At 35.5% G+C, this 22,218-nt stretch overlaps 1 protein-coding gene across 12 annotated transcripts; it reads left to right on the plus strand.

The window, feature by feature from the left end:
* Positions 1-796: 796 nt before the first annotated feature.
* LOC18423441 (zinc finger protein VAR3, chloroplastic) lies at positions 797-20,380 on the plus strand. 12 transcript variants are annotated; one of them, XM_088849625.1, is made up of 6 exons: positions 1,160-1,573; positions 14,161-14,200; positions 18,432-18,549; positions 18,644-18,954; positions 19,037-19,142; positions 19,916-20,380. In XM_088849625.1, the coding sequence occupies exons 3-6, from the start codon at positions 18,460-18,462 to the stop codon at positions 19,928-19,930; spliced, it is 522 nt and encodes a 173-aa protein (XP_088705751.1). In that variant the 5' UTR covers positions 1,160-1,573; positions 14,161-14,200; positions 18,432-18,459; the 3' UTR covers positions 19,931-20,380. The 12 variants fall into 12 exon arrangements, with proteins under 12 accessions (XP_011626914.1, XP_011626910.1, XP_011626920.1 ...); XM_088849623.1 differs by having other exon boundaries at positions 19,037-19,135; XM_088849629.1 differs by having other exon boundaries at positions 18,787-18,954.
* Positions 20,381-22,218: the final 1,838 nt, after the last annotated feature.

A 22,218-nucleotide genomic window follows, 5' to 3' on the forward strand; every position in this document is an offset into this window, starting at 1 on the left:
TTGATTTTTATCCCTTGTTGTCTTGTCACTCATTAATCTCAACATCGTCATCTCAACTACACTTATCCCATAGAATTCTTATTTCTTGACCACCCAACATTTCGCCCTATAAAATAATGATGATTTCACAACTGTCTTATAGAACTTCCCATTCAACTCCATTAGTATGCAACGATCACATAAAACTCTAGTTGTACTGCTCCACTCCGCCCAACTAGTTGTAATTCTATATGGGACATCTTCTTCGATCTCTCCATTTTCATGGACTATCAACCCAAGAGAAAGTGCTAATTTTTTGGCTCTCAATATTATAAGAGATATTAGAACAAATTTCTCTAAGTTTTTTAAATTTTGGTGTGGTTTCGCTAAGGTTGCAACCTTAGGCAATCCAATTAAGGTGTACCTCCAAATTGTATCATAACATGTAATTTTGGTGAAAAATATTACTAGGATTATCTCAAAATCTATTTTTATATTTAATTATAAAATTTAAAACTCTAAAAATTGTTAAAATCAAGTATATCTATAAATATATAAAAATCTTGAAAATGGATAGTCTAGATAATGTATTGTAAGATGCACTATTTTCGGATTCAAAATCTTTTTTTATATATATTCATTAATGGTGATGTTGAGATGATCAATTAGAGGTTTTTTCAATATTAAAATAACCATTTGTGATGGATTTTTGAAGTGCATCTGTAATTCTATATTTTAAAGATGAAACCTTATATAAACTTTTTCCTTTAAATTTATTCTCTCGATTTTCTATTTTTGTTTTGTTGGTGAAGTGAACTTTGTTTTTTAGTTTTTTTTCCTTCCATTTTTTAACAATCTTGTTGCCCGGAAACTAATAGTTGCCCCTTCAGGAGAGGTATGGAACTATGGATGGCCGCCTTTTAATGAGGCCTCTCTCTATCTCTCTTGTATTCTCACTCTCTGATTCTTACCCCTCTCTGTAACCTAGTTGCCGAGGGACTGGTAGGCTGCCATGACTGCGCCTACGCTGACCAGAAGCTCCACATTCACCTTCTCCCATGTCCTTATTCGGCTCTCTACTCAAAATGCTCTCTCTCTCCCTCTCTCTTCCCGAAAGAAGCAAATCCATATTTTTCAGACTGAAATCCCCTTCCTTTTCTTCTCTCTCATTTCCTACAATTGTTAACGACACCAAAGAAGCAGATAAAACTATCGCACGCTTAGGTGTTCTTGGTAGCAGGCTTGGCAACATAGTGAAAGAGCTTGACGATGCCCTAATCAAGAGAACAAGGAATGCAAACCCACCAAAAACCCTGATTAAAAGAGACCCAAATCACACTTTCACTTCCTCTAAAGAAGAAGAAGAGAATTCGACGAGTGGAGAGGTAATTGAGGTATCGCATCCATGGCCAGAGTGGATTGCTTTCGTAGACTCTCTGGTTCAAGGGAATTACTTTTGCGACAGTGGGTTCGCGAGCGAGATGTGTTTCTCGCCTAATTCGTCCAATGGGGATTCCCCTTGTGATGAGAAGAGTCTCACAGTGTTGGCTAAGGGGTTCTCGAATTTTGGCAGAGATCGGTCTGACTTGATAAGGTTGGTTTCTCTCTCTCTCTAATATCGAAAAGTAGTTTAATCAAATAATTGTGGCTGGTGTTTTATTTACTATGCTTATGTGAATGCATGGAAACTGGTTCTTTTTTATGATTGATTGGATATGAGATATATTATCTTATGCTTATAGTGAAGATCTTTTATATATATAATCAAAGATTTGAAGGTACATATCTATGATTTCTCTGTCTCTAAATGGAGCAAATGAACTTAAAAAGCTAGTGGCATGTCTTATGGGACAAAAAAAATGTGATTCTAGGCCTACTTGTTACACTGTGTGTTGTATGCAATGAATTATGTGGTGACTTTTGCTCCAATGAAAGTGGTCTAATGTTAGATAGACATTAAGACAAGTTCCTTTGAGGTGATCCTCACAGAGCCCTTTACATGCAGCTTCCTCCTAATCTTTTATTAGCTTTCTTCTTTGTATTGTTATATTAAGATGTTAATATACATCATTTGAAGTCTACTCATGTCTAGGCTGAGAAGTTTCATGATGCAGTTATTACAGCCAGATTTGTGTAACACCTTGTTGACCCATCGTCTTCCACTTATTCATTGGCAGTAACACACCTGTCACTTCGATATACATAGGTCATATTCTTGTTCTCCAGATATGATTCAGTTTGTAACTTTGTATTATACATATGGAACCTAAATGTCGCTGTTTTTTCTTTGACTGTTACCTAAACATCATTCTCCAATGAATGAATGTGGGTAGATTTCTTAATCTCTTACAATGGATCTCAGCGATTTGCTTTGGTACAACGCAAGCATGGGTTTTATCTGCTGTTGCTAAAATCAAACTACTGTGCTAGTTTTTTGAGTAAATTGTGAAATATTGTTTCCACAGTAGGTATATATATTTTCTAATCAAAGATCAATAAGCAATACAATACATCAATTCCCTTGAGCATGAATCCTAGACTCTTATGTCTACTCTGCATATTTCAAGTAACCACAATAGGTTCTGCCTGGGTGTGTAAAAATGAGTTTTGATAATTTTCAAGCTAAAAAATTTACGCTCGGCTGGAGATTCAAGTTGAGTCGACCCTTTGAAGTCTAGCAATGCCGTGGGGAGTCTTTGAAAAAAGGAAGTTCATTGAGGAAAAAAAACAAAACTAAACTAAGTTTTAACTTGGTTTAAAGCTCAGCTGATTGATCTGTGATCTGCCTCAAGATCCTACTCAGGTCAACCAGTCAGAAACCTTCACCAATCTGACCTTTGGGACTAAACATGGTTCATCACATACACACCTGCGTATACAAGGGAGAACAAATAGGAGTGCCACTTTTGAATTCCTTTTCGTGACTTTTTTCCCTCTTATATTCCTAAAATCTCTCTCTCTCCTTCTCTAAACTCTCACATAATCAATTTCCCCAAAAAATCTCTTCCTTTGTTATTTAAATCTAACGACACAGTTTACCCAAAAATTCATATCCATTCCTCCTTAAAAGTTTCACTCTTTGTTATCCAATTTTGTTTCGGGAAAATATCAAAATATAATAAATAGGAGTATAAAGAAATCTGTAATAATAAGGGGAGAAATCTTTAATAATAAGGATATAAGAAACATAATTAAATTTTAAAATAAATAAACATAAATAGAAATAAAAATAGATGTAGAAACAATATTGAATGACTTAAAACTTATTAAAAAGAAATGCATTAATTTTAGTTAATCTAATTATCTAAAAACCATTTTTCATTTGATTTCTCAGTTGGAACATCATGCAAGGCATGTGCCATTAGCTAGTTATCATATAAACCTGAACTATGAGATACACACTTAGGGAGTAGCTGTTGCTTGTTGTTTTTCATGCTTCACCCTGAGCCCTATGTTAATGATGAAGAACACATTTTCAAGGAAAGTAGTGCCATGCGAGGCAACTGCCGGTCCAAGGGAACGGTACTGCAGTCTTGCAAGGACTGGTATGAGAATGGAACAAACTCAAGAGTGGATAATCTGGATAAAATTGAATCAAAGATGGCTAAGATATAACTCTAATGATGTTTTTGCACTTTCAATTTCCTATGGTGCTTATAACAACAAAAACAATTCAAGAATAAGTTTGGAAATACAAGAATTGAGATATTTTTGGAAATTCTGTGACTGGGAGCACTTTATTGATCTTTGGCTTTGAGGCATTGGCGATTTCTTTTTCAGTTCATTCAAATCATGACTATATATTTTAGCATGGACGTATTAAATTATAATTGGCTAAATTGCTGGAGCTTGAATGTTTATGTTAATTGCCATATTTGGAAATCTGTTAACCCGGCAGAAAATAAAACCCTGTAGTTGGTGCACTGAAGTTCACCCCACTAAAATGTATCCTTTCACCCTCCTTAGTAAGAATATGTTGGCATATCTCCATATAGTATTTTAAATATAAATATCTTCCTTAGGTATTTATTTGTGATAAGACTTTTTTTATCGTATCTAATGACCTAATACCCTAAGAAAGTCTATATGAAAAATGCCTTGGAATAACTAGGGCCCTACGTGATTGGACATACCTGAGATCAGGGCTTGCACTAGCCGTCTCCATAAAATTGATTTTCCAGCCAATAGTATGCGGTTGAAAACTATTTCCTTAATGAATTTCTTAGGCTGGCTTAAGGACTATCAGTCCTCAGTCCTCATGCCTTTAAACATCAGAAGGCATTCACCTATAGCCAAGGGGAGGATGGTCATAAGACCTTAATTGTTAGGCACGCACGTGAGAGGCCTTGCTAAGCTCCGGAGATCTCTTGGCCGAAACAAGATATGTGCAAGGCAATGGTGAAAGGCTGGGTAACTAAGACTTGAGATCCATAAAAGCACACCGTTTTCCTTATATAAAAAGACAAATTTCATTTGACATGGTTCACGAGTAATTGTGAAGTTGTACGGACCGGCTGCCACCTTAAAAATGTTAGATTTTGTGTGTTATTTAGGTTTGTATCTTACTTTGAAACCTTTAACGGACTTCATAGGTCTTTATTCTACTTTTTTTGTTTTTTGATGAAGTTAACAATAGGTCTCTATTCTACTTTATAGGTTTTTATTCTACTTTATAGGTCCTTAACAAACCTAATTTATATTTAAGAAAGCCAAATTAACTAACTTAATTCATTTTTTAGTTTATCATCATCATCTGAGCCTTATCCCAATTATTGGGGGTTTGCTACTCTCCTTGTCCGCCATTCTACTCTATCAAGGGCCATACCCTCAGTCAGGCCATAAGTCCCCATATTTTTTCTCATGACTTCTATCCACGTTATTTTGTCCCTTACCTTTGCCCTTAAGAGCCTTCTGCTTGAACCAAATCGGTATTGTATTAGGTCATATGCTGCAAACGGCCTTAAGTTTATCTTTCCTCATCTTATCGCCTATTGGAGCCACCCTATTGCAGTGAGAAAAATAGTAAATCAAAAAAATAGTTGAGAGAATATACCCCCTCTCAGGGTCTGCAAGGGAGTTCACCCTAGAAGATCCAGAAACAAACTCTTTTCTCTTCTTTCTTCTTTTCTGATCTAACAATTAGATATTTATAGAAGAAAAAAACCTAAAACCTAACTTGCTCCTCATGAAGTCCTAATTGATATCAAATCTTCCAATTTTTCCCCCCAAATCTCTACAACAAAAAAAAAAGACAATACCCTACAGAAGATTAAAAACCCAATATAACCCAAACTTAAAAATCTAGAAAATAGTAGAATAAAATAATTAAAAAAAGCTATTAAATCATTCTCCTTGGGTTGAGAAAAACTCGACCTCAAGCTTCAAGAATTCCTCATATCCTTCAAAGGCTAGTCAAGTAATTAGTGATGTAGTCCCACCATTCGCCTTGGTTTTTTGTTTTCAATAAACCAATTCATCAAATTCTTTGTGTGCAACTTGAAGTAGAACACTAGGATCTTGACCTTAATCTTCATTTCGTTTTCAAGTTCCTCATAAAACTTGGGGAGATCAACCTTAATACAAAGATCATGTTGAGGTTCCTGAAATTTGGTTCTTGCATCATAATTTGATCATTACATTCAGGATCGACACCTCGAGTCGGTTGTTAGACTCAATTCGTCTTTATAGTGAAATATGGTGTAGGATCTTCATGGTTATGAGCATCCTCTTCTCGAAGAATGTTGTTTTCCAATCGCTGCATTCACTGATTCATTTCGCCGATCTCTACTTGAATTCCTTCCATGGCTCGATTTATGATGTTCATGTTCTCCATGGCTTTATTTATACATTACATAATATGTGGCATATAAAGGGTTGAAAGACTATACCCTGTCTCTGGGTAATAGATTTTTTTAATTATTCTAGTTTACTATTTTCTAGATTTTTGAGTGGGATTATATTGGGCTTTTAACCTTCTTTAGGGGTGTTTATATCTTTTTTTATTAATATTAATTGGGGTTTTATAGGGAAAAGTTTCTTTCTTCTATAAATATGTAATTGTTAGATCAGGAAAAAATGGGGATGAGAAAAGAGTTTGTTTTTGAATCTTGTAAAGGGATCTTTTGGTGTGGACTCCTTTGCTGACCCTAAGAAATGGTGTAATTTGGCAACGCTGTATTTTTACTTTTATTTTTTCTGATTTTTTATTTTTCTCCTTACATCAAGTGGTATCAGAGCAAGAAGATCCAACCATCACAATGCCACCAAAACCTGCTCCTACGATCAATGGTTTAATACCTTACATCATGGAATATGTAAACAAAGCCATAGAGGAGAACATGAGGAGCATAAATTGAGCCATAGAAGGAATTTGAGGAGATATTGGAATCATATAGATCTGGCTCCAACTTTCACCTGAGAGACAAAGTTACCTTTGCAATTGATTCTAGATGTTGATACTAAATGAGCAATTTTTATTACAAGAACCACGATATAAGGAACATCCGCAAATGTTGATATCAAAATTGATCTTCCAGTGTTGCATGAGGAGATTAAAAAATAAATCAAGATTGTGATTGGCATCTTATAGTTCCCTTATAGGCTGCGCATCAAGTATTTGATTTATGGGTTCATTGAAGAAGAAAATGTACCCAGACGAATGGTAGGACTGGATGACCAACTATTAGAAAAACTATTAAAGGATATGATGAAATCAACAAGCTCGAGATCAAGATTTTTCCAACCTTAGGAGAATAATGTAATAGCTTTTCTTTTTAATTATTATTTTCAATTTTTCTAAGTTTGGGGTTATATTAAGTTTTTAATCTTCTTTGGGGGTGTTTTTGTCTTTTTCGTGGTGGTAGAAATTTGTGGGGGAAAAATTGAAAGATTTAGTATCAATTGGATTCTTAGGGAGCAAGTTAGGTTTTAGGTTTCTTTCTTTTATAAATATGTAACTGTTGGATTATGAAAGAAAAAGGGAGCAGAAAAGGTCTTTTTTAGATCTTGTGAAGAGATCTTTTTTGGGTGGACACTCTTTCAGACCCTAAGAGAGGGTATAATCTCTCAACTCTTTATTTTTATTTTTCTTGTTTGTTATTTTCTCCTTGCATCACACCCTAATTTTCCTTGTATATATTCATTACAAATTCTATTATTTCTTATCGTGCCACTCATCTATCTCAGCATCTTCATCTCAGTTATACTCATCTTATGAATATGTTGTTTCTTAACTGCCCACATTCTGTCTCATACAGCGTGGTTTGTCTTACAGCCGTCCTATAAAGCTTCCCCTTCGGTTTTATTGGTATGCAACGATCATATAAAACTCTGAATGCAGGTCTCCATTTTGCCACCCAACTTTAATTCTATGCATGATGTCTTCTTCAATCTCTTCATTCTCTTGGATTATCGACCACATATCTCGAAAGTAATCTCTTTTAGGTATTTCTTGGCCATCAATCTTAACTACTTCCTCTTTTCAACTCCTATTATTACTAAGCTTATATTCCATATATTTTGTCTTAGGCCGGCTAATTTTTTAAAACCTTTAGATTTTAGAGCATTCTTTTAAAGGTTTAACTTTGCCTTGACGCCTCCTATGGTCTCATCAATCGAAGCTATGTGCGAACAACACACGTCACAGTACTTCATCCTGTAGATGCCTAGTTAACTAGTCCATATCCAAAACAAAGAGATATAGGCTCAACACTTACCTCTGATGTGGGCCTATTGTTTCAAAAAACTCACTTGTCTATAGAGACTTTTTTCTTTTGCAACGCCCACTAAATTAATTCTCTAAGTACCCTATTGTATGCCTTCTCTAAATTAACAAAGACTATGTGGAGGTCTCTTGCCTCCTCTGAAACTTCTCAATAAGTTGCTTAAGTAGGAAAATAGCCTCAATTGTTGACCTCCCTGGCATAAAACCGAATTGATTTTTTGATACACTCATTTCATCTCCTAAGCATTGCTCAATTACTCTCCTGCAACTCCAATGTGTGGCTCATAATTTTGATCTCACGATAGTTCATACAGTTATGTACGTCTCCTTTGTTCTTGTAATAGGTATCACAATACTTTTGTTCATTCGTCTGGTATTTTTTTTTATTCTTAGCATCTTGTGGAACAACTTTATCGGCCAGAATATGCCAATCTCTCCTATGAATTTTCAAACCTCTTTTAGGACACCTATTAATTTCATGCATCTGTCATCTTTTTTCTCGCTTTTTAAATACCCCACCAAGTTCTTGGACACCTATTAATTTCATGCATCTTTCATCTTTTTATGCAGACATCCATCACCATGAGCCTATGTCGTATGGTCAAAGTCTTTCTTGGGATAGCCTTATAGGTCAAATTTCAATTCAAACTAAAAGGGAAAGAAAACAAATTTCCCCAAAAAACTAAAAAATTAACTCAACGCCATTACAAGCGAATTCAAAAGTCCGCCTCTCTAAGCCCTCTTTCTTCAACTAAAAACGTCTTTCACCACACCCCGTCCCCCTATCTCTCTCTCTCTCTACAAAAAATATTAATTCCCTATTTCCTTTGCCCTCTCTCTCTCTCTCTCTCTACCATGTACTTTTTTCTTCTTTTTTCACCAAATCACAGGCATGGACACTGACTGATAGTCTTTGAAGTCTTCTTCTTCAATTTTTGTGTATTTTAAATTTGGTTATTTGCCTATTTTCATTTGAAGTTTAAAAAATGCTCAAACGTAATATATCATTTTCTTTTTTCTCTACTATTTGTTGTTTCGTTTTTCTATGGAAGAAAAAACCAAGTTGCTTGAAAAGGAATTTGATTCTGATGTGTTTTTATCTCAAGAAATTGGTAAAGAAACCTCAGTCTCTCGGCTAAATAGCTTTCTAAAAGAAGAAGGTTCTAAGCAAAATGAGCTTCCCAAATATTCATATCATCCCATTTCTCAGATAGAAATGTTAAGGTCCAGACCTTCCTCAACCTCTTCATCAAAAACCTAGACAATGACCTTGAAAAATCCGAAATTCTTAACCAGGTTAACCTCCTCTATTTCCTTGCATTCTTTTGTGTTAGAAAAGGGAGGTGTTTTAGATAGTCAAGGTAATGTTAGCTTCCTTGAAGTCAATAAACAAAATTTGTATAATCTTTCTTTGTTTGAGTCTAGACTTTTCAAGCCAATTCGTCAATCTGAAGTAAATCTTCATGTCAAAGGTACAGGAATCTGTCATGTATTTTTACCTTTCTTTAAAAAATCAGATATTGAAAGGTAAAAATGTAAGAAATATCAATATGTCCATATCGGGCAAATAGGTATTCTTGTTCATCCACACTTCAATTATGATTTAGGAGCAGAATATTTAGTTTCCCTTTTGGATATCAGACATTTAGAATGGGAGAAAGCCTTGGTATGTCAATCTAAAGGATGTTTGGACTAAGATTATATTTGCACAGTTTTTTTAAACTTTTCTTTGAGCCTAAATGATGTGTTTATTACCAAAGCATTTATGGTCTGTATAGAAGTCAAATGAGTAAATCTTTAACCAGGGTCTGTGTATTCTACTATAGCATCTAGGTGTGCTTTTAATTTAACAAGTTCAGCAGTCACCTGTTCCAAATTAGATTAAGCTGTCAAATTCCCCCAAATTTCAATTTTCGTTTCTGAAGTTGGTCCTTGTATAAACTCTGAAAGTTTCATAACCGGTTTCCCTGCTATTTCTAAGTATTTAGAGTCTCATAAATTTCAGAAGAAAAAGCCAGATTTCAAAATGCTGTCCAAAAGTCCATATAGAACACCTGTAAAATATTCCAACATTACTCCCAAACCTACAAATGCTTTACCCCCTATTCTCCCATTGGTAGATACTGACCCCCCTAACGAAGAAGTCACAGATTCAGCCAACAGAGAAGTTGCTCAAATTGCTCAGAGCTATAGGGTGAATACAATAAAAGGAGAATCCAGCCAGCCATTAGTCATTGGAGGAGACTGGACTCCTAAAATAGCTTATGCTATAGCCACTCCAGAGCAATTGAAGATCCTGAAGGTCCTAAATCAAGGGCTGATGCTAGCTACCTCTTGGTACATAACATCATCTAAAAAAGTTCAAAAGGATGAGGTACGCCAATTAAATTATTTTATTCATTGGACCTCATATGCTGACAAGCATATATCAGCTATAGAATCTCAAATTCAAGAAATAAAGAACTATTTAGAAATATTGGCTGATAAGAGAGCAAAAGAAAAGAAAGAAAAGAAGAAGGAAGAAAAAAAATTGTTCAAATCCATGAAAATCATTTGCAAATATTTGAGAATAAAAAAAAAAAAAAAAAGAAAAAAAAAAGACAAATATATATATATATATATATATATTTAAGAATAAAGAAAGCTACTAAAAGAAGAAAGAGAATGAAGCTGCAAAAGCCTTTAAATTCAAGCCTCCTAGTTTTTCTAGCTTTCCTTCTTTTCTTCAAAACTCTGAGAGTATAGAGGAATCATTCTCAGTTTCTCAAATGAATGTGATGAGAATTGCTACTGTAGAGGAATATGGTCTCAGAAATATAAGAGAAAACATTCTAATTTTAAACATTGATGAATTAATTCATTCTCCTTCCAAAACAAAACAAGAGATCATAGCTTGGGTACACAATATGATATCTGTCACCAGCATAAGAAGATGGCTACTAATGCCATTATATATGCAACTTGGTTTTTAATAGGAAGAGCTGGCTACTAATGGAGTCATCTTGATGATGCCAGGCAGAATGCCATTACTGTAGTAGGATTTACAGAATTGGGATCCAAATTAATCTCATAATTTGTCTCGGAATCACCAATGCAGTATGCCATAGTTATTATTTTACTGGGAAAAAGAAAACTCCAAAGTATTGATGATTTTGAAGAATATTAAAAGAGCTACAGTAATGAATGCAACAGGATGGGATTACATAATAATGCACCTTGCAATGCATACTATCTTGCATCCCTTCCAGTTAATATTCCAAAACTTGTTCTTGAAACACTTTCAATGAAGAACATAGCAGTACAAGACTTAGTAAAGGCTGATGTAGTGGAATATGCCAGAGGAGAAATTAAAAAGTTGTGTTACAAAATTGACACTAAAACATACATAGAAGCAGGATCTAAGGTATGCAACACCATTGAAGGAGTTGAAGAGTACAACATCCCTAAATTTAGGAAAATCTATAAAAGAAGAAATTTCAAACCCTACAAGTTTTACACAAAAAACAAAGCGATAAAGCCGAGAGCCAGATGACCTTGCTATGCTTGTCAACAAGAAGGACACCTTGCCGCACAATATCCGCATTATTCACAAAATCTGAGATTCAAGAGAACTGGTTCATGATAGAGACAGCTGAGCAACTTGAAGAAGCATTTAATGAAGAAAATGTTTTTATCCTAGAAAAAATTGTTCAGCTGTAACTCGAGCCCATGGTCTTTGCAAGTTGATTAACTTTTTTCGAGTGGGTTTGCTTTTTATAAGTGGTTTTGCTATGTTTGAGAGAATAAGAGAATGAGTGACCATTTTATGTAATAATGGCTTTGTACTTGGCTTAGTACTTGTTGCTTTTAAGTGGATGTATCAATAAGTGACATGTGGATGTACTTGATGTATTAGGGTACTGTATGATGCACGAAGGTATTGTATGGTTTTGCTTTTCATCCATGGTTTTTAGCCCACTGTTGTAAACCACTGTGGTAATTCGAGCTACTTTTCATTATAAATATGTAATCCCTTTATATGAAATGAATCAGAAGTGAAGTTGAGTTTGTTTTTACAAAAAATTAGGTAACTAAGCCCAGTAGAATCTTTGTGCTCTAATAGTTCTTTGGTGAACTCGTCCAACCCCGTTTCTGAACGAAACTCAGGATAGCGAAGCTCTGTTTTACTATGAGCATAATACCAGTTTGGGATACCGTGAGGTGTTGTTAATTGTTCCGATTGCTAATATGATCGAGAGGGTCAGCAAGTTACAGCCCTTAAAACGATATCTTGACGGACTGTTGGCAGTTGATCACAGTACTCACCCTTCTTCGTTTATCTTCTCATCTATTTTCTTTTTACCTCCCTGTTCGCTATTGTATTCACAAAAAAAAGAGAGAGAGAAAAGCAAGGCTCTGTCTCTCTCTCTCTCTCTCTCTTTGAGGGTTTATCTTTATAATCCTATTTTCCTTATTACCCAAAAATCCCAAAAATAAAGTCAGTAGTTGGTGTCTTTATTTCTTAATATTAAAAATTCCAAAGTGCCTTTAATATCAGAAATTTCTAAAAATAGAGTTAGTATTTTCAGCCTTTTTGAACCCCCTCTTCAAGCCTTTCTCTTTACTTCTCAACCTCTTTGTGGTACTCTTCTTTACTTTCATTAAACCCTTCTTTAACTTCTCAACTCTTTCTAATACACTGTTTTACTTCTCTTAAATCCCTCGTTACTTCCCTCTTTACTTCCCTTTTTAAGTCTTCACTTCCACTCTAAACCCCTTTTTTGAGCTCTACAATCCCTCTTTACTGAGAGGGTTTTTAATAAGAGGGAGAGAAGTGAAGAGGGTTTTAAAGGGGGCCTGAAAGAGGTGAAGATGTAAAGAGGGAAGTAAAGAGGGTTTTAAGAGAAGTAAAGAAGTGTACTAGAAAGAGTTTGAGAAGTAAAAAAATGTTAAATAAAAATAAAGAAAGGTACCACAAAGAGGTTGAGAATTAAAGAGAAGGGCTAGAAGAGAGGATTTGAAAGGTCGGAAACACCAATAATTGGCTTTAGTTTTGGGAATTTTTTATGTTAAAGGCACTTTGGAATTTTTGATAGTAAGAAATAAAGACACACCAACAATTGACTATTTTTTGGGATTTTTGGGTAGTAAGGAAAATAAATAGGGTTACCTGGCACAACAGGCAACAAAGAGGTAGAAAGCAAATAGATGGGAAGCTAGACGAAGGGGGGTGAGTACTGTACTCAGCTGCCAACAGTCCGCTGAGATATTTTTTTAAGGGCTATGACTTGCTGGCCCTCTCCATCAGATCAGCTACTGGAATAGTTAACAACACCTCACGGTGGGTTAAAAACCATGGACAAAAAATGAATACCGCTCTAAAAAAACAAAACCATACAGTACCTTAGTACATCATACAATACTCTAGTACATCCACATGTCACTTATTTGTACTTCCACTTAAAAGCAACAAGTATTAAGCAAATTACAAAGCCATTACTACAAACAGTCGTCACTCATTCTTTCACTCTCTCAAAAAACAAATAGCATAACCTCTTATAAAAAGCAAATCCACTCTTCATAAAGTAATATCACTTCAGGAAAACCATGTGTTTCTCCATTACGAGATATCTTGGGATGATTCTAGAGAGTCATCTTCGAGCATGATGCTACAGTATTCTTTGAAATGTGATATGAAAAAATGTTATGTGATTTGGCGACTATAGTATTTTTAAACATTTAATTAGAGGCAGTCTAATAGCTGCACTGATGTTGGTGGCTTTATGCTGGATGCTTCATGGTTATAAAACATTTCATCTTTATATCTCCGGATAAACCCTTACTTAGTAAAATTGATCCTTTGAAAATATTTGCATAAATCCTTTTCCTAATTTGTATATCTTAATAATTTTTTCATAAAATCTTTGATAGTATGATTAAAATATAGTTGTATTCTAAAGATTATCAAATCATTCAAGACTTCCTTTTTATAATCCAGGCAATTAATTTAGGTTCTAAGGGTGTCCATCTGAAATTATTTATCATTATACTGATTCTTCTGGCAGAGGTGAGAAAACAATCAATATTAAGGTAATTTCCTGTAGCCGAATCAGTATATTTTGGTTCAGGAGAAAAATAACTCCTCATTTTTTGACAAAAAATTTGTCTTTCTCCTAGGGTTTTTAGAGACCATGTTAGCCACTCATTTTTCTAGACTGTTCTTATCATTTTCATTTCTTTGGTGAAGCCATCTAGACGATGATGTTCTGTACCTGGAAATTTTTCAACTGAAAATTTAGATTGGAAAAGGATGAACTTCCACTATGCATACGTCTGTAATTTTGGACTGTTGGTAATTTTCTTTTTCATTATACTTGCCAGATTTGACGAGTCTGTTCGGTGGATAAATGTCTTTTCAATTAAACCGGTGTGAAACTTTTCGACTCCTCTGACTGCAACCAATATTTATTTTTCTGCAGGATAATAATTCGGTTCATGCGTCTTGAACTGATCGCTAGTGTAAGCACATATTTTTTCTTTTTTGTTATCCTTTTTTAACAATACTGCCGCCCAAGTGTCAGATGAGGCATCTATAGAGAGAATAAATGGACCGCCATATACAGGTGTAAGAGGAGGCAGAGATTGTGCTTTTGTTTTGAGTTGTCTCACTTTTTGAGCAGCTGCTTCAGTCCATCGGACTGGTTCTTCTTTCATAGCTTTTCTAATTTTCTTGGTTTTCTCAGAAAGCTTGGGAATAAGGTCTTGAACAAAATTGGGACAACCAAGAAATTTTTGGCATTGTAACATATCTTATAGCTTGTCTGGAAATTTTTCAATTTTCTGAATAATATGGGGCTGTATTTATATTTGGTCTTTGGAGATATGTACACCAAGAAAATCAATTGATTCTTTGGCAATTTGAAATTTGTCTTTTGAAGAAGAGGGGCCTATTCCGTGTTTTTGCACAATTTCTACAAATGTTTTGAGATGCTCCAGATGTTCCTGCATGTTGTCTGAAAAGACAACAAAATCGTTTATATAGTTAGCATTAAAATCAGAGAATGGTTTGACGATTAAATCCATCCTCCCCTGAAACTGTGATGGATCATTTTTTAGTTTGAAGGGCATCACTAGCCATTCGTATAAACCTTCAGCTGTGAAAAAGGCAGCTTTGTGAATGTATTCTTTTTCGATTTTCACTCGATGGTACTCTGACTTGCAATCAAATTTTGAGAAAATCCTTCTCTCTGCAGATCTTTGTATCAAATCTTCCTTATTGGGTAATGGCCATTTAAGATCTATTGTTACCTGATTTAGAGGAATATAATTAATTATCATTTTGGTTTTTCCTCCTCTTTTGATTGATTCCTCACAATAAAAGCTGCACAAGAATAATTTGACTGGGATGGCCTAATTAACCCTTTCTCTGTCAATTCCATTATCTAAGTTTTTAGCTCTTCTTCATCGTCTTTATTGCATCTTATGGGCTTACTTTGAACTTGAATATTATGGAGAGTTGGTATATGGGCTTTAGGTGAATCTTTATCCCAATTTCTAGTGGATGGTCAACACAACATTTTCAGATGATTTCTATGATTTCTCTTATTATCAAGTAATTTTGAACTGGCTTTCTAGGCTCATCCTTTTATTTGTCTGATGATTTCATATTTTTCATGTTCCTTTTCTAGCTTTTAAACATCTTTCATAATTTTTATTATAGAATGATTTGTTTGTCCTCATTTTGAAAGCTGGAGGAATTCAAGGTACAATTTCTTTTTTTCCTTCCATAGTAAAAATTATCAAATCTCTCGACACTGTGTAAGGGCTTATTTCATCTAGAGTTACAATGCCTATTCCTGCTTGATATCCTCCATCATCAATATTAACAAAATTTGGTAAATTATGTTAATTTTTTTCTACCATTCATGGTATCAACTTCTTGCCCTTGTGAATATTTCACCTAATTTTCCCATAATTCTTTGGTGCAAAAATTTATATTAGCGCCAAAATCGAGAAAGAAATCTATCTTTTTCCAATTTTCACCTCCATCTATTGCAATTTTTGCTGGCACTAGTAATAGATTTTGAGAATGCACCATTTTCCGAATTTGATGCATATTTTCTTTTGAAATTTTTTTCTCTTTAAATGGTTTTTCAAACAGTTTCCTGTAATCACCTTATAATCACTTTGAAAGCTTTGTTTCAATTGTTGAATATGAGCATCTACATCAAAAAAACTAATGAATCATTAGATTCGTCATCACTGGATAGAGAACTTATAGAGTCTTCTTCGATTATTTGGTAGGGACAAGATTTTGAGCAATCTTCCTGTTGTTTGTTCTTTTCTCTTGAGACTGCATCTTTCCAAGTCGTCATCTTACTTTCTCCCACAATTTCTTCTTTTTCATCATCTATGCTTGCATCATTTGGAGCAAGAGCAGATGAAGAGGCAGAGTCTAAAACCTTTTGAGATCTCCATTGCACAACAAACTTGTTTTTGATGACTCTGAAATCAACTCCTAAAAGTTCTTTTCTTGAAATTTCAAAAGACACATGGCAGACAACCATTTTTTGGGGCTAAATATAAGTGTGAGAGAGAATAACATTTTTTTTTAAAAAGGAATTTCTGCTTCCAACCAGTGCTACATTGTCTTGTAGAGGCTCCAACTTTCTACTTCTAAGAAAGATTATTAACTTACTTTTTTGATGCACAGATAAGTGCAGTTTTGCACATATGTTTACTCCCATCTCTAAAGAATCGTATTCTTGAAACCTAAAGGAAGTTTCAGACACCCAATACACAAGTACTTGAGTTCCTTCACCCTTTGGTCATCATCATCATCATCGTCAAAGCCTTTTACCAACTATATGGGTCAGCTAACCTTTTGGTCCTCAAAAGAAGAAAATATCTCTATTAAAGTGGCTGGTCCAAAACCGGTTAAGTTTGGCCCAATGTCACTTGTATGAAGCAAGGTGGGCCCACATGTCTCTTAGAGGAAGCAAGGAGAACCAAGTGTCTGTGGCATTCATGACTAACAAGGAAGGAAAGGAACCTCCTGGCAGTTAATATTGTGGTTTGGTGTGGTGAACCCACTTTATGAGCCTAAGGACTCAGGCCAAGGAGGGTTGTATCTTGGGATCTTCTCTAGGAACTCTCGTTCGCCATGCTCTGTTAACTACTGGATAGATAAGAGAGTATTGACCTCAAGTTCAGATAGACTCTTCCTTGAACCTCCCTCTGTGTGGGCTTCCTCAGAAGGAATCCGAGCTGTCCAATGTCACACAATACCAGTTTCTCTAAACTTGTGCTATTGTCGGTGTTTCTGTTTTGCAGGCAGCAGAAAATAGGAAACCCAGGAAGCTAGTTCTTGACGATAGTACATCTCAATTTGGTGAAATTTTGAACACTGAAAAGTGCTTTGAGTCTAGTCTATGTGCACAAAATTTCAGCTGAAAACAATTTGTATTTTGTAAGATATTAATGAATAAGTGAGTGCTGCCACTGTGTAATTTAATTTTCAACATCGCCCATTCTCTCTAAATCCCACTGACCCAAGAAAAAAGTGTACAGTTAAAGAAAATTCCAAAAAACACTTCTCTTGTAGTCTACCCTCTCCTGTATTTTCGAAGTTTGATGCCGATTCAACATACAATAGCTATTCTTAAGAATAATAACTCTTTCAAGATTGTCCTGCCTCAAAATTTTCATGGCCAAGGGATGCAAGACCATTGATGCCTACAAAAGTAGTATGCTAGAACATACGTAAAAGATTATCCAAATAAAACCCACTTATGAGATGGTTGTTCAGTCTCATTCAAGCAAAAGTGATGCGATGAATAAATGGAAAAGATGGCAGATTAAAGAGATGGTGAAGGCCCCAATACTAAAATTAGGAGGAAGATTGGTATACACATGTTCTTCTTCAGTGTCAGTGCTTCTCAGTGTACAAAACCCCCTGAAAGGGGATAAATCTTTGAATTATAGTGTGGGGACCAGAGAGATACGAGAAATCTCGTATCTCAGACAAAATCTTTTGAAATAAAGGAGATCATGTTATTTCCTTCTTTCTGCAAATAAGTGCCAGTCCTTATTAGCTAGTAGCCCATTTGAAAATCATAATTATGCTCCCAATAAAAACTTGTGATTTTCCCCGTGCTACTTTTGAAGGGATGAATCTTGAACCACTGAAGACATGGCCATTAAAGAGGCTATATTTCCAAATCTTATTTGTCCATGATTCGTTAAACATTGAAGCAGCAGCTGTCATTGAGAACCACTGGGAGAAAAATTAACTGAGTCTGATGCCGTTGAAGAAGTACAGTTAAAAGGAAAAACAAAAGGTACCTTGTACGGTATTCACTTGAATATTGTTAGCCTATGGGTTGGCACTCCTTGTGGGGATAGACTTCCTGGGTTCCTCATAAAGCTACATCTTCAGCTCCCTAAACTTCTTTAAATATCAAAACTTTTTTATCACCCATGGGAAGGCATTAGTCTAAATTAATTTTGCCTCCTTGCTGGCAAACTGGTTAAATGTATGTTTATCGAAATTCACTATGTCCCATCCAAAAGTGCTACTTATTGATTCAGAAACATGAAAATACATTCTCCTACTACTATAAGCAATGCTAGGTATCTGGACATTGTATGTGCCAGACCTGCTTTAGGTTGTTGGAAGCCTGTTCATCATTCGGTTATCACTTCATAAATGTATTTTCATTTGTTAACCTCTGTAGCACTTAATTTTCAGATATTTATCTAAAAGAGATATTCAGATTATGGTGGAACCCGGCTGCCTCAGTCTGAATCCTAAGGTTATCACTTCAAGCAAGCGTCTGAGGGCTTATGTCCATCTTAATGAAGGAGACGTAAGACCATCTTAACCATCCTCCTAACGTGTACAAAAATGCATTATTTTTCATCTATGTATTTCTTTCACACTTTATACTTCATTGCTGCTAGGTTTGTTGCAAATGCCATTTAAGGGGCTCGTGCACCAAGTCCTTTGTTATTCCTAAACAAAAGGAATCAGCTCGAACCATCGATGTGCTAAGACTTTTGTTTCTGTATGGTTCTGATCTTCATAGTCTATTAACTAATGGCAGTCTTGAAACGAGGAAGAATATCAAGGAATCTATCCGTAAACTGCTGCATCAAATAGTCGATTTGAGTAAGCTTCCCCTTGAGAAGGATGAAAAAGGTTATCAGCATCCAACTGGAAAGGTTGGCCGTGATGAAATTGAAATGAGGAAGGGAGATTGGCTTTGTGAGAAGTTAGTTAGCTGCCCAGCTCATATTCATAGTTTTTCGCTTTTTTTTTAAACTTTTTTCAATGACATGGATTGGTTGTTGCAGGTGTGAGTTCATGAACTTTGCAAAGAACAAGAAATGTTTGCAGTGTGGTGAGCACCATCCAAAGAGAAAGCTGAAACCAGGAGAGTGGGAGTGCGTGGGGTATGAAGTAATGACAACTATATCCATTTTCTGAGATTCCTTTTGAAGATTGTTAATATTTCCCCCTTTCTTTCATTTTTTGTATTATGTTTTGCAAAAAAATCATATTTAAAAAATCGATAAGTTGCAAGGAAATTTGTCCAGCCGCAGATTTATAATATTTTCATGTACAAAACATGTAATCATCATACAGATATAAAATCGTGAAAATGTTTGAATATTTTTCATTTTGTTTCTCACTTTTTTGTAATATTCAGTATTGAATTTTAATGTTTTCGGCTTTTCCTATATTTGCTTGAGAAACCCAAAGCGTACATTTCTGTGGTGAAACGTTGCTCTTGTGGAATGGTCTCCTAGTTAACCCATGTTTATTTATTGGGTGCGGTTTGTATAGAGCCTAGGCTCTAAACAATCAAATTAGAGCTTACTCTCAAACAGTGTTGAGAAATGTGGTTTCAGCACTGGAAATCTTTGTGATAGCCGTAAAATATATTTTCATATTTATTCATAAAGTTTAAAGCTTGGTGTAGTTCGACATATCTATGAAAACTTCAAAATCTTGAAAATTGATGGTTCAAAAGTGCATTACAAAATACACTATTTCCAAAACTTGAAATCCATTTCTTTTCATGTCCATGCATCTTGATGTCGAGATGATCAATTTGAGGATATTTAGGCATCAAAACGATCTCTTCTAGTGAAATTTTTGAGGTAAGTTCTAATTTGATTGTTTAGAGTCTCGGCTCTATATAAACTTTTTCCTTATTTTATTACATGCAGATGTGGCTACATTAATTACAGAAGAAACTTGTTTTGCCACAAGTGTGAATGCAACAGGCCAAAGGAATCGGATCGTTATGTCAATGCAGATTCGATCGACGATAGCATACAGTATAGGGAGTGGAAGTGGAAGTGGAAGAAAGTGAGTGAAGAAGATGAGGCCTTAGCAGTCCAATCAGAAGGGCAGAGAGCTCCACTGTCTGAGTCCTTACCATATTGAAGCGGTGAAGGATCGGGTATATCTAGATGCTGATGATGATGAAATCAATACAAAAATTAGGACGAGGTTGGCATCATATAATGAAGAGGACATGGATTTTAATGAGTTCGCAGTTGCCAATCTCTCCCGTTTTGCACCAAGCTGCATACTTGTAATATTGATGTGGTTGGATTACTAGTGAGATTATGAGCTCATGCCATCTTCCATTCTTTAATGTTTGAATGTGGAAAGCGTGTTTTAGAAAATGCCAATTTAGATGGGAATCACCCGATTTGCGTCCAGGCGAGTCGGTCCAGCTGGCAACCCCAGTTCCCATATCTTTTATTATTATTATTATTATTATTTTATTTGTTTTTAATTTCTGTATGAAAATTTTTTATTTGGAAGAGTGGTTGCAGAGTGGCTCACCCCTCTCCATGTGGGCAGCCACAAGCCTTTTATTTTAATTTTTAATTTTTTGAATTCTTTACTTGAGATATTTTTAATTGGAAGAGGGACGACAGAGTGGTCCACCCCATAGCTAGCAAGCCTCTGTTTAAAACATGATTTTTCAAAAAATCTTTGGTTTTTTTAAATTTGTTGAGTCAAAAGATCTTTAAAAAATTGCTTGTTTTGAATGGAATTGACATAAATTTGTATTTTATCTTTTTTCATTAAAACTTTTCAAAAAAAATTCTTCCCTATAATTTTATTTTTTTTATGAAGTTAATGTTATTGAATTTTGGTTTAAATATAAGGAAAATTTAACCGTACCTTTAATTTTGGAACTCATTTGACCATATATTAGTGACCCAAACAAATCATAAAATGGCATTTTTTTTTGTCATCTTAAAATCTCTCTATAACCCCTCTCTCTTTAGAATCGTAGCCCCCTCTCTCTTTAGGATCATAAGCTTCGACCTCCACCACCACTAACCACTACCCAAATGAGGAGTAGAAGCGCTGGTCCCCTTCGGTCAAGTGCTTTGTGCCTGCTGTTACATACTGTAGGACCTCCGTCCCCGAAGCGAAGACAGAGGACCAGGAACAACTGGTTCTCCTCTCCTGGCCCAGTAGTTTCGCAACTACTACCATGGTTGTTGCCAATGGGGATCCCCCATTTTGAAAGGTCGTGGTAGGGCCAATAATCTTGAGCCCCTCCTTCCAACATTGTTTCCGGAAGAGAGGAGTGGCGGCATTGGAGGAGGAATGGAAAGATCAGCCAGGCCAACCATGCCCGAAAAAACTGAACCATAAGCCATGAATCAAAGAAGGTATTCTCGACTGATAGTAACCTCCAAGCTCTGTCACCACCAACAAACTCCACACTTGTATTCAATTTTCCAGCCACCCCACTCCTGAAATCAGTCCAATTACCTTGTTTTGGCCACTGGTTCTCTATCGTAAACCAGTTTTTTTTGCTATTTTGCGGCCATGCAATATGAGTCTCTCTCTATCTCTTTGGTTCTCTATATTTCCCTCTCCAACCATAAATTGTTGCTCTTGTCTGCTTGCCCCATTCTTTATATTTCACTATAAACCACCAGTTTTTGCTATTTTCGGGTCACCTCACTGCTCTTTTTCTCTCTCTAGAACTCTCATCCCCCACCCAACTGGATTTTAATGGAAATTTCAGGCTTCTCTGGTTTATAATCCATTGTGTTTCCACTATGACCAACTCCTCTATTATTGGAATCTAGCTCCAAAATCTTTTGATTCAAAATTCCGGCCAATTTCTAGCAATGGAGACCTCTCCCTTTGTTTTTATTGTCTTGCTCGGTGCGCAGTCTTCTGAAGTGCATACACGGCGACACTAAATAATTACCCGGACAGAGTACGAGAGGAAAATTCTCTGAACCAAATGGAAATGGACTTAAGCGGAAGAAGAGACTTTCAAACCATCAGCTTAATCACATAAAAACAAACCATCAGTTTAGAACCAGGAACAAAAATTTCCAGAAGAGAGAGAGAGAGAGAGAGAGAGAGAGAGAGACGAATTTCGTGAAACAAGATACCAGGGGTTTCATATATGACCAACAAGAGATGTGCCTCAGAGTGCTCAAATTATCATTGAACTTCCAATTTTGTTCCTCCACTACGATTC

This window comes from Amborella trichopoda, chromosome 10, assembly GCF_054954075.1.
Source record: "Amborella trichopoda isolate Santa Cruz 75 chromosome 10, AtrichopodaSantaCruz75HAP2 v2.0, whole genome shotgun sequence".
In the NCBI taxonomy this organism is placed as follows: Eukaryota; Viridiplantae; Streptophyta; class Magnoliopsida; order Amborellales; family Amborellaceae; genus Amborella; species Amborella trichopoda.